Raw genomic sequence first — 13,020 nt, forward strand, 5'->3', positions numbered from 1 at the left:
GCATTTTTATTCTACTTAGAATTTGTATTAAGCATTGTTCTACATCTGTTGGGAAGACCCTACAGTTTCTCTTAAAGTCTTTTGATATGGAAATACAGACATAATCAGAAACTTTTGAATTATGAAACATTCTTCTATCCCAGATAAATTCTGTCTGTATTTAGTCATCAATATATTTCCAGGGTCAATGTTCTAATATTTTGCTGAGGATTCTGTCTTCTTCACTGTGAGGAGTACTTCTGTCCTTTATTCTGATTTTCTTCTGTTTTCTCAGTATTTTTGTCAAAATGAATTCTGGTAAATCTGAGTAAAAAGGAATTGAGAAATGCTCTTGTCATTTCTATGTTTTAGAATATTTTATGTAGAATGGATATTAATTCCTTTTAAGATAACTGCTATAATTCACCAATAAAGGTATCTGTGCTTTCAGTTCTCTTTCTCAATAGACTCTTTTTTCACATTTCAATAGTATATATGAGTTTTATAGGGCATTTTCATTGAGACATCACACATGTGTTTACAATGTATCTTGATGAGATACACTACCCCTGTCATTGTCTATTATCCTCCACTCCAGATCCCCCTTTTTGGGACAATTTCAACAGGGCTCATTGCCTGTTATATAAAATATGGAACACCTCATGAATTTGCATGTTATCCTCCCACAGGGGCCATGCTAATCTTCACAGACAATTTGCCAAAATGAGCAATAGAAGGCTCTTAACCATAAAGGTATTTGGTAAATACAGGAATATTCACATAAGTCAGTTTATCTTTAGTGAGCTATGTTAGGTTGTGTCTTGGAGGAAATTTGTTAATTTTACCTGCTCTTGACTTTCCAAACATAAACCCTTTTGTAATATTCCTTTACTAGTATGTTACTAATTGTAGCTTTTGTCATAATGCACTCTGTTTTACACCTGATATTGATAATTTGCAACTTTTTGTTTTCCTTGGTCAAGCTGGTTAAAGATTTTTAAATTTATTTTGTTTCCAAGAAATGCAATTTTCACTTTACCAAAACTGTCCAACTTCAGTGACCCCCTTAAATCAATCACCACAGGGGTTATTGTGTATGACCACTTTCCAACTACCTCAAATTGTTGATTCTGATAGCTAAGGCCACCACCACCCAGCTTAATGGTTGTTTCTGTGTGGAGCTTGAACACAGAGTTTCCTACTCTGCCATTTTCTGTTGCAAATATCATTTCTAAAGATATTCAGTTTTCGCAGTTTCAGGATATTGATAGCACCTCTGACCTCTAATCCAGGAGTCCTGAGGGGCCATCTTACTGCAACAATCTATTTCATCATATTGAAATCAACACTTGCTCTGTGCAAGGTGGACCTGTGTCTAGTTCAGCATGCTTGACAAAGAACTAGTCAGCTCATCCTATTTCTGCATAAAGTAAAATGAGACTCCTGCCAAGATTTCTTATTTCCACATGAAATGTAAGAGTCTCCATGTCATTATTAACCCAGGAGATGAAAGAACAAAATCATAACCATGAAATAGTATAACAAACATTTTAATATACATAAATATCAAGAGTGAAAATTAAAATTGATAACAAATAAGTACTACCCAACCCCAATCTGCTTAATTTTTTCTTGCTTTCTTCCATGACCCACCCCATCCTCGCATATCATTTCCAATCTAAACCCCCATCTCATCCTCCCTAAGGTGCTCCAAGGCTTGAAACCAAGCCTGAAAATTCATATGAGGTTCGATGATGTACTTGTTGCAGGCAGACTGAAGGAGATTTATCTGAGTTATTACTTTGAATTCCTGGTTCAAGAAGAAGAGAGGAAGATCATAGACCTGGGCACTTACACAGTGGGTCATCAGTGAGCACCTCTGGGTTATGGTCTGGGACCTCCCCCTCTTCCCTCCAATGCAGGCTCTTCACTGTTCTCATAGCTGGATTCAAACAGACACTCTCACGATGAGTCCTAGATTCTAACTCAGGGCCCCATTTCCTGTTAACAGCCCAATCCCTGTGCACCAACAGTTCTACACCAAGAGGCAAGAACAGAGCTAAATATACTACCCAGATTCCACACCCTGACATCCCCATCAGTGTGGACATTATCTGCTCACCTTCCGCTTCTTGCTGAAGTCGATAACTCCTCCCTAGAAGGTACACAGCCAATGTGTTTAAAAATGACCCAACACATTTTGAGCCTCCCTACTTCACAGTGAACTAACAGAGAGCACACCAGGTGGCATGTACCCTACATCTGGACTAAGGCTGTCAGCAAAGGGTAGTGGGACCTGGGGACAGAGGGGCTGGGATCTTCTTTCCATAACTGATCTGAATATATTGGATACTGAGCCTTCAGGTGAGACAGCCCAGATTGTGATCAGCTAAGCTTGGAGGACCTGGTTTCAGTCTCCCACCATGATCATCAATTGAGGAACCAGCCAAACCCACCTGCAGCTATCAGGTCAAGCAGCTCTGAAGCCACACCAGGTGGCATGGGTTTAGTGGTTAGCACAATGGGTATCTCTGAGACTCTAATGAGTGCTAGAGTTCAGGGGTCAGCAAGGGGCCTTCTCCCACCAGCCCCTACTCCCCGGCATTGGCTGCATGCTCACTCACATGTAAAAGGCCTTCTTTCACAGTGTGCACCCTCACTAGGTCAGTGAGGAAGGTCCCCAGGTATGGAATGGTGGCTTCAGATTCATACTGTGGCAATTGATGGGAGACAAGAAGGAAGGCCCTGCGTTCATATGCTGGAGGCTTGTCATCATGACCACAGACCCACTAGGACCTCCCACTGAGAACAGTTTATAGACCATAGACCACCTCTCCCCAGTGCTGCCCCTCCTGGCACCTGGGACCTCAAGCTGATTCTGTTCATCTCCTATGTTGGCATTTGACAGAGGTGTATGTGTCCCTTGTCTGCCACCTTTGCCATGTAATCTATCAAGCCATAGGTCAGGTGGCTGAAGCCCATCACTCTAAGATGCCAGCTATTCAGGCATGGAGCTGTCAGGGTCTGCAAGCCATGTGTATGGAGTTATTAGACAGTGTGGCAAGAAGAGGGAAGGGCCAGGGGAGTTCCCTCCAGTCCTTCTTTGGGGTAAGCCTACCATTAGTCATGGTCACTCACCATCTTTTGACGCCTATGGCCTCTCTTGAGGTTCCTCCACAGGGTGGCAAGTTTGGAAGTTCTACCCTGTCAGATTGAAGGTGGACTTAAAGGCTCCCTGCCTCTCACCACTTACTCTACCAGTACCCCATCCTTGAGCCTGGTGGTGTCCTGCCTAGTTATGCCAATCCTCCTGCCACCTGCAGAGCTCCACTACTCACTGTGGGGGATACCAGTCTGGTGCCTGAGGACTCCATCTTCCCCTTTCCTCATCTACAATATGCAGATGAGCATAGGACTGTCTCATGGATGATGTGAGAACTCAATTCTCCTTTCCATTAGTGCTGCCCTCACACTGGCCTCATTTGACCAAATCCACCTCAGAGCTCCTTTTCTCCCTTGGACCTCTCATCATCTCTCATGAGGTCAGAACACCAGACTCATCCTTGCTCTGATTATGGATGAGAAAACAGAGGATTAAGGAGGGGTATTGATTGGCACAGGGTCTTCAGGAGGCCAAGGGGAACAGGTTTTCAGTTCCCATTGGCAAGTAACCAGGGTCCTGCCCTCTGGCCCCATTGTATATGCCACAATTCCTAGCCAAGCTGCCCCACAATGAAAGAAAAACAAGGCATCTCAGACTCCTGCCTGTCCAATTTCCCTGTTTTCTCTGCCCTGACATGGAACCTGAGGCTGTGCAAATACTTTCCATCTTCATGGAGCCCACTATGATATTCTGAGGCCGAAAACCCTGCTTTTGTCCACATGGGGCTGAGATTTCCCCAGGGGCCATCTCTTGCTGACCGTTATACCAGGGCAGTGAGACATCAACATTCTGCTTCCTCTTTTACATAGAAGCTTCTGGAGGGCATCAGAGACAACCACGGTTATTTCATAGGTCTCTGAGACTCCTATGCCACTAGGGAACTCCAAGACTCCAAGGCTATGGCATTCTCCAGCTGTTCCTTTGTGACTCTCGGTAGGTTCTGCTTCACAGCAGGGTATGGAGAGGCACAGTGAATTCATATCACCATCCTGGGTCTATATGTTGGACCCAAGTGAGGCTGCCTCTTTGTCTGGCTGGTCCCTGGGTCCACAGTGTCTCCACATCCCAGGGCAGGTATCTCTTCCTCTGGGATGTGCAGGACCCTCAGAAAGACAGAAGGACCATAACTTCATGGATAGAGGATGTCCTGGTTTAAAGAAAGGATCTACATTCCCTAGGCCCACTCAAAAGTCTGGGGGATGCTAAATTCCAGGAGGAGGCCACAGAAGTACACAAATTCTGTTGGTTCAACCCACTCCAATTAAATACTCCGCATGTATCCACTACAATCAATTACCTGGGGCCTCATGTTCCCCAAATAGCCCCCCATATGCCTCAGCAATGAACTGATATTTCTTATCTTCATCTTGATTGGACAGAAATTCAATTTTCAAAATCACTTTCAGTGAGGAACTAATATTGCACCCCCCTTTTCCTCCCTCCATCTGCACACAGACTCCCACCTACCTTGATGAACAGTGCTCTGTGAATGCACTTGTTGTTTTCTTTAGAAAAATTCTTTCTTATCATCTGAAGAATGTCTAAACTTTCCCTGTAGGAAGTCATATAGGTGATAGTTCAGAGGAGTGGGAAGAGAAATGAGCGTGAATCTATTTTCATTTACAGTGAAGACTCCAAAGTGATGGGAGACAAGGACTGCAAATGGCACCACTGAGTGCTAAGGATGCATGGCCTGCAGCAGGGCCTCCCCGTGCATACAATCAAGGCCCCATTCCCATTTCCAATGATCATCTCTGTTTTGATTTCACCTGAACAGAATCTTGTGGCTACAATGTAAGAACATGTAGGCAGCATCTACCCGATATCTAAGTGGAGCCCCACCACAGATTTACTAATCAGGTCTCATGCACACAAGTTGTACCCACTCTAAAGCCTTATCTCTATGGTTTGCAAGTGGACTCACAGATGGATGACACTTACCCCTGTGTGTCATACTTTCTGAGGGAAGAGGTGCACCTACCTGGACACTTCTTTCCATGTGCTCTTCAGTTGATGAATGCCCTTGCTTTGAAGAGCAGACAGGATGGCATAAAGTGAGGCGAAGTTCTTGAGGATGCGACATTCCTGTGGATGAAGACACTGTGGCTAATGCCATGGCCCTTGGGTCTGACACTGAGGATATGGAGGGTGGGGGACTTCAGGGGTATGCAGAAGTTCTGGGGATAAGTAGAAGATGACTGAGCTCACTCCAAGGGCAGAGCATCAGGAGGAATTTAGTGCTGTGACTGAGGACTGCTGGGGTCCAGCAAGTATAGCTCTAGAAAGGAGTGGCTTGTGTTTCATGCAGGGGCTTTGACTATAGCCCACATCCTGACAGAGAGAAAGGAGAAGAGAGTGACCCTGAGCCCATCCTACAGCATACCATGGCCACCTGGATCCAGTGCTCCACCACCTTGGCCCTGTCTGTGTCCTTCATTCTCTTGTCCCCAAGGCAGGTGGTAATGACACAGGAAATGACATAGTTTAACTGAGTGAAAACAGCATCAATGGTGGATGTCAGATGCTTCTTTCCCACCTTGTCCACCTGGGACCAGATGTATCCCAAGCAGTGGTAGGGCGATACTTTCTTCAATACCTCCTGAGAAGCAAGGTCAGAGTTATAAGGCCTAGTTACATACCAGCGCCCCCAGGCCCAAAATGGAGCACTGTGGTTGGGGGTAGAACCACAGAAGCTGAGAATACGGTTCAAGCTTTGTGGAATTCTGTTTTGTTCCCTGGGCACTGAGGGATAGTGATAGGACCATTGTCCTGAAAATCTCAGTCCTCTCAGTGGAATCCGACTCACAAGGCATGATCTGGTTGGCATATTCTGCCTTCCACCTATGTCTGCCTTTGGATCTAGTGCACAACAAGCCACTAATGAGTGCTGAGGAATGCCATAACTCTGGTGTAAACCCTGACTCTTCATAATCACTCTGAGGATGAATTCCTTTTCGACCCTACAAAGGGGAATTGAGACACTGGGTTTAAGAAAGTGGCCCTGGTAATGGACTGTGCAATGTTGAAGCTGGGATCTGGACTGGAAATTGGCTCAGGACTTGCAGGACTGGCCTCCAGAGTCTAAACGGAGGCCTACCCATACCCTGCCTGCCAAGACACTCACAGCATCCATCAGGGTCAACCGCTCTGCCACCAGTTCAGGACGGAATGCCAAGATGTAAGGTTTCTCCTCTCCTCGTCTCACTTGCTCTAGGCCTGATGCTGGTGATGCCATTGGGTTATATTTCAAAACCGGTGCTTGAGATGGCTCCATCTGTGGAGTAGGTTTTAGTCGAAGACCTGCACCTGGTGAAAGAGCTGCAGGAGACAACATCCCTAAGGAGACTGCCCTGCTTGAGCCTTTACAAATACAATAAGTCTTCTACCATCCTGAGAAAACCCAAGAAGTAACCCTAAACAGGTTTCCTTCTCAGATAATCATCCCTAGGCTCTCAGGCTGTTCCTTGCTTCTGGCCTGATGCAAGCAGTTGAACTTCCTTGAAGTGGGTCCCATTCCAACCCTTCCTAATGTGCTCTGTAATGTTTCTGCCCAACCTTCTCACCCACAGGCTCCATGTTGCTGAGTTGCAGATTCTCCAGATGGGTGAGGAGAAGTCGGGCTTGACATTCCTCTTCTGAGCCAGGCATGTTGATATGGAGGTATGCAACCAGTTGCTTGAGGCACAGAAAGTCTGGAGGTTGAACGAAATCTTCTGCATACTGGTTCAGCCAGGTGCCCAGGATAAAGGACAGTGCTCTTGGGGCAGACAGGCAAAAATCAGAGTCAGAGCCCTTGCCTTCCCTCCTCTTAGCTTTCCTAAGGCACATGTGTGGGATCTGGTCTCCTGAGCCTTCCCTAGTCTATTGAGAGGATATTTTACTCCAGCCTTAGCCCTTGGGCTGTCCAAACATTGGCAAGCCAGGTAACCAGGAAGAGCTTCAGAGAACCTCCACAGGAGGGAGCCCTAGTCCTAAGGTGTGAACAGCTCTTCTGTATTCATGGAAGCTCCATATGTTCCTGATTAGCTTCCAGAAGCACAAGGATTTGGTGAGACCTACTGGTGGTATATGCTGCTTCACTCTCCATGACTCAGGTGTGGCCTGTCCTCTCATGATAATAATTTCTTGAGGTGTACAGCTTACCATGTGAACACTAACTGATACCCTAGGGAACCACTTGGGTGTTCATTACTGAGTAGTGAGGGTCTGAGGGTCTCATACCTTCTGTGTGACCCTGATGTGCACAGACTGGGCAAGCCTGAGAGAGATGACTGTAGTAGAGATAATAGATTCTCACAGAGGCCAACTGAGAGATTCCAGCCTCCCATTGCTTCCCAAGGAAAGCAGATACCACCAATGGATATACCAAGGGAAGATCTTTGTTAGAAGATCTCTTGATTTCTAGCTGCAGGTGAAGCCATAAACCTCATCCCAATACAGTGAATCACAACAGCTCTGAAACCCTCCCCAAGTCAAAATGCACAAATGTCCCACTTTCAGTAATGTTGCTCTCCCTCTTGTCCCAAAGCCCACTCACTCTTTGAGTTGTTCCCGTGGTCCATCATTCCCACTGGAGTAGAGGAGGACACAGGCATATCTAGTGGAGACCATGAGAGTATCACATCTTCTGTACCTACTTAGGACATCCAGTGTTTCTGACTAACTCACCACTGGAAGTGGAGCCAAGGATGCCAGAATTTTTCCTGCTTTTTTTCATAGAAAAGAATTGTGCACATAAACAATATGTGCTTCCTATGTATGTGTTCAATAAATGAGCCCAACCAGCTCCTCTTTGTGCATGGAGACATCTAGGTCTACCTAGGACAAGGATAATCCAAACAGAATATGGAACCTTCTATGCAAATCAGGAAAATAAATTTCTCAAGTCCTTAGATGGTTGAGGTCTCTGGCAGAGAACGTATTCATGGAATAGGGGGAGTCCCACAGGAGATCCCACTATGCTAGGCAGCCCACTCCCCAGGCCCAGTCTCTGACAAACACTTTTATGGTTCTTCCCATTGAGTGCTGGCAACATTTAATGAGGGTGGTCCTGAGAGCACTGCTGTTCTCATGATAATTCAGGGGCAAGAGAGGTACAGGCCATGTTTAAGACCTTGGAGGTGAAGAGTCCACTAGGTTTGGAGGTAAGGCTTACCTATCGAAAAGCAGGTTTAGGACTTGATGCGTGTCAGCGAAACTTCGGTAGGTAAACAGGAAAATGATGACATATGATGGGTCACCAAACAAGAAGGAAGGTACCAGGTGGTCCACAAGAACTTTCAATGTGCCTGACTTGAGTGTTCCTGCCTTGCAAGGATTAGGCAGGGTTGGGGCCAATTCCTTTTCACTCTTGGGTAGAAAAAAAAGTGAGTGAATTCAACATGGAAACAGTAGCAAAGTGGAAAACGTCTCCCAGTCAGTCACACAGTGACGTGAAAACAGCCCAGAAAGAATTTACTTACACACACACACACACACACACACCCCACACACAAGATGAAGGGTCTTGAGATATGGGCTATTCCACTTTCAACAGACCTGTGTTGCCTTTGGCATCTTCTGGGAAAATCTCCATAGGCGACATGGTTGAGGGGTGACCCTGTGTGTGATGACAGGGACACCAGGTAGGGACAGGTGACATGAAGGGACAAAGGTCCCATTGTCACTTGTCTTCTGACCAGAGCCTTCACAATACTGGACACAGCGAGAGAACATACTGGTCTCTCAAATGTCTGTAGTAAAGTGACTTGGCCTTGACTCTTGAGGGGATTGGGTGCCTGGTTACAAGGGTTCCAAGTTCTATTTGCCCATTGTCAAAGAAGTGAGGTCATCTCTGGAGGGCCCCTCCCTGAGCCACTTCCGCAGACAATACTCCCCTGGGCTATTGACTGACTTTTCCACAGGACATGAGGAAAAGTACCCTGCTGTCTTGGGTCAGACCTGGCTGCAGTTGGCACATTAGCTTCCAGAAGACATAACTGGGATCTGACCCATCCTGTCCTTCCATTTGGATGTATGAAACATTAGAAGTCACTGTGCTTCCTGACAGCCTCCCCAGTCTCCCCATGTGCATTATGCAGATCAAAATATCATCTTTGTCCTAGGATGTCAAAGTTGTGTATGGCCATCACATCCTATATTCCCTGTGAAACCTCGTGTTGGTGTCACTCATTTCTAATACAGTAACATAGAAATGGGGCATTTACAAGAAGGCTAATGTCAAAGAATGTGAAACCAACCAATTGTGGTAGTCATGTCTATAGCCCCGGAACAGCAGGTGGTGAGGCAAAAAGGTAGCTAGTTCATGGTCAGGTGGGCTACATAAACATACTCCCTCTCAAAAGGAAAATATAGGTAAACACATATTCATACAGAGAGACAAACACATTGGAACCCACAACCTCTCCAAGGTGACCCCATACCCTCCAATCTTCTCTCAGGAAAATAAGCTGCTGGTAATTCTCTCAACTTCATGGTCCAAAGGACTCCAACACCACTCTCTAACCTTACCACACAAACCCCTGGCCTGAATCCAACCTGTTCACTTACAGAGGGACTGAGAACAAGCAAGTAAGGCCTCATCCACAGTCATGAGATTCTGGGCATATGTGTCAAATGAACATAAGGACATGTTGATCTCAGGACTGGGAAAAAGTAAGGGGCATGGGCTGAGGTTGATGTGGGAGTCATGTGCTCAGAGGTCCTGTGGCAGTCCCATGCCTATGGGGTAAGTACCAGCACTAACTACCAACTGGTTTCTGGAGACTCTTGATGAGTTCAATCCTTAGAGAAAGTAGAACCAATATGAAAGAGGGAAAATGTGGACCCAAGGCAACCTCATGCTATGCCCTATGGATGCATTCAGTACAAAGACAAGAGTTTTCCACCACAGGGGAACTTGCTTCTGGATAATTCTTAAGCAGATTCTATCTATGCTCATTTAAGTGTAGCAACAAAGCCTCCATTTCATTCAGAATAGTCTTGCCTTATGTTCTGTTATAAATGACCCCAGACTGAACAAAGTCATGTCCTGGACTCTGCCATTTGGATATGCATTTGGAGCAACATCGGGAGATCCATGGCAGGACCTGATCTCTGTTGTGGGAAACAGATTTGGTTGGGATGGATCTCTGCATGTCATGAACATGGATTGAGAGCTGATTTTATATTTTGTAACTGCCTGACTTTTCCCCTAATTCTGCCATGAGGAGCACAGAAAGGATGGACCTGTCTTCTGTGGCAATGCACATCCTGGGGCACTGGCCTGCTGTTATTAAGGAGGGCTGGACAGAAGGGCCTGAGCCCCACTCACTAGACTACAATTATAAACTTACAATGGCTTCATGAAAACCTATGTGTTCTGCTGTGGTCTTTCTTCAATTTCTGTTCCTGCAGCTACTGCTCATAACCAATTGCTCCTGGAAGCCTAGGCTGCAGGAGACTGGGCTATGAGAGGGGCCACGTGGAAGAGCGTGGGATAGCTGGGGGCAGTCGGCAGCTCATATCATTCTGAAGGATCTTTGGGTGTTAACAAGGAAGGATTTAGACTGTGTCTAGGAGAAAATCGTGCTTGAATTCTTAACCCATCCTGTTGTATGGGTTAAGTTCAAGTTGTGCCTGGTTATAAGAGTTGACACTGCCTTCTTCCTCACTTGTAATTAGGCAGAAGAGAGTTCTTTCAGTTCAGGTTCACCAAAAGCCCCAAGGGACACAATTTATAAGCATGTCCTCTACATCAACTTCTTGCTAGGGAAGAATCATCTCAACGCATCCTTCAAGGGCAAGGTGGATACTACATTCCACCATTTGATGATTCTCATGGTTGCTTTCTAGAAGTTTCTGAACTTGTGGGAAATGTTCTGGACTTCTTGGGTGTGGATTCTAGATGGAATTAACTGCATTCCTATGCAGCTCTCTCCAGTTCCCCTCCAAGAAGATATTCCTTGAACTACTAGACTCCATTGGAGAGGGATTTGTAAACTCTCTCTGCACTCTCTGAAAGTTTTCTAGCATTTTTGAGCCAATGATCTTTCTAGATGAGGATTCTGTCTTGGCTGCCTCCCTTGCACTTTTACAGCCTTAACCTCTTGTCATCACTCCCCTGTCTGGCTACCACTGCCCTCAGCTTTCTTACAGAGTGGTGCCGATAAGTTCCAGGGATGGCCTTGTGGGAAGCTAGCCTGGAGAAGGCAGATATGCACAGAAACAACCAACATGAGGTGTAGCCCTAACCGCACTGCATGGCACTGATCTCAGAATCACTCACTGCTGTCTACACCCTCCTAGTTGTCCACAGATCATGTACCACCTTCCTCTCCAAGTTTGAATCTCTCATCCCTCATATGGTCTGGTACAGAACAACCACCCACACTCAGGGCAGGGTCATTCCTATCCTATGATGGTCTCCAGACAGGATTTGGGGTGGCATATATACTTCCATCAGGTAGGGCCTTAGCATTCAGCTTATGCAACCAGGTCTCTACAGGAAGAGTTGCAGCAAAACTGACAGCACAGAGTGAAATCCTTCCTCTTCAGAATAGTGTGCTTTGGGTACAAAGGATGGGTTCTTATGGGTTAGGGCTGGAGAAGAGGTACAGGTCAGGAGGGCTGGGCGATCACTTTATAGGTGGTATATTGACAGTTATAGGTGGACCCCTCCACTTTACAGCTTATGCTAATACAAATTATGAACCTTAAGGCTTCCCTTAGAATAACACAAGGCATGATAGTACATGGTGTCCCTGAGCCAAAGATGTGCTGGTACAAGAGAATCTACACTCATGCAGTGTTCCTCAAAACCAGCACTATTAGGACCAAGTTACTGTGGAGCCCTCGGAGAAGGGAGTCACCACCAGCTATCAGCTTTGCAGGAGGCATATCCTTCCAGGTGACTTGCGTTCCAAACATGATGCAACACCACTCTTCCCTGAGGGCTCCCACTGTCTGATCTCCTGCTACGAAGGTTCAGGCTGATGAAGCTTCATCGCTGGCTACCTTTAAGCAGAGTACAGTCATCTCAGTGCCCAGAGGTACCTGCAGAAATTGTGGACACCTTGTCTGTGATTAGAGCCCAAGTGATCCCTTCTCATGTGCTCTTACACCAAGGGACCCTGCATTCCAAATCACTGTCACCCCATGTGCATTCAGTTTACACCCTGGATGCTGACCAAAGTTGAGAATAAAAGGTCTAAATAAAAAAGACATCATTCACTCTTGCTACCTTGGTAACATGAAGGGTTTTGTCTCATTTCTCACTGCCTTTATTTGTGATTCGATTCACCTGGGGAGGGAATGTACTTTTGGTGTTTCCTTCTTACTGTAAAATGATGACCAAATAAATACCCTTGTCTGCATATTGTCTCTTTCTGGTTCTGAAGTTACCTGGACACACATGGAGGAGCTCCAAAAAAACTTTCCTGGGAATAGGATCTAGAGGCTCTGGCACCATCTCCACCCTGGAGGTAGAACTTCTGTGCCAAATGATACCAAGGGTTACCACACAATATTCTCAACAGTCTGTGAGATAGGTAGTCTTGATTTTCAACTTTTTTAACTTGAGAAATACCAAGACATTAGTGATGCAAACCTCTGGATGGTTCTCTTAGTGCATTTCCACACACAATGAGGTCATGAACCCTCTTACTCATGACTGGTTTAATCTATTGATGGAATAAAAGTTTGTACATACTATTGGTAGACAGTGGAAAAGCAGGGTAGAGGCTAGTAGGAGAGGAAAGTCAAGGTAGGCATGCCCGTCAAGATTATATCTTGGTCTTGGCACCTTTCTGTTACTCTCTCCTCGTGCTGGCTACAATGTGGTGAATAAGGTGCTTAGAGAAGTCAACAGGCCTCTTCACAACAGAAAGTGTGGGCCAGCA

The 13,020-nt window shown here is 45.8% G+C and overlaps 1 protein-coding gene and 1 pseudogene across 1 annotated transcript; both read right to left on the reverse strand.

Moving 5' to 3' along the window:
• Positions 1–623: 623 nt before the first annotated feature.
• On the reverse strand, positions 624–720 carry LOC141422864 (U6 spliceosomal RNA; annotated as a pseudogene).
• A 1,850-nt stretch (positions 721–2,570) lies between these two features.
• Positions 2,571–8,857, reverse strand: LOC141422684 (ral guanine nucleotide dissociation stimulator-like). Its single transcript, XM_074072150.1, has 9 exons — positions 8,681–8,857; positions 8,298–8,491; positions 7,680–7,739; positions 6,706–6,899; positions 6,267–6,460; positions 5,526–5,741; positions 5,124–5,227; positions 4,610–4,694; positions 2,571–2,690 (listed from the first exon to the last, which is right to left on the reverse strand). The coding sequence occupies exons 1-9, from the start codon at positions 8,855–8,857 to the stop codon at positions 2,571–2,573; spliced, it is 1,344 nt and encodes a 447-aa protein (XP_073928251.1).
• Positions 8,858–13,020: the final 4,163 nt, after the last annotated feature.

This window comes from Castor canadensis, chromosome 4 (genome assembly GCF_047511655.1).
Source record: "Castor canadensis chromosome 4, mCasCan1.hap1v2, whole genome shotgun sequence".
In the NCBI taxonomy this organism is placed as follows: Eukaryota; Metazoa; Chordata; class Mammalia; order Rodentia; family Castoridae; genus Castor; species Castor canadensis.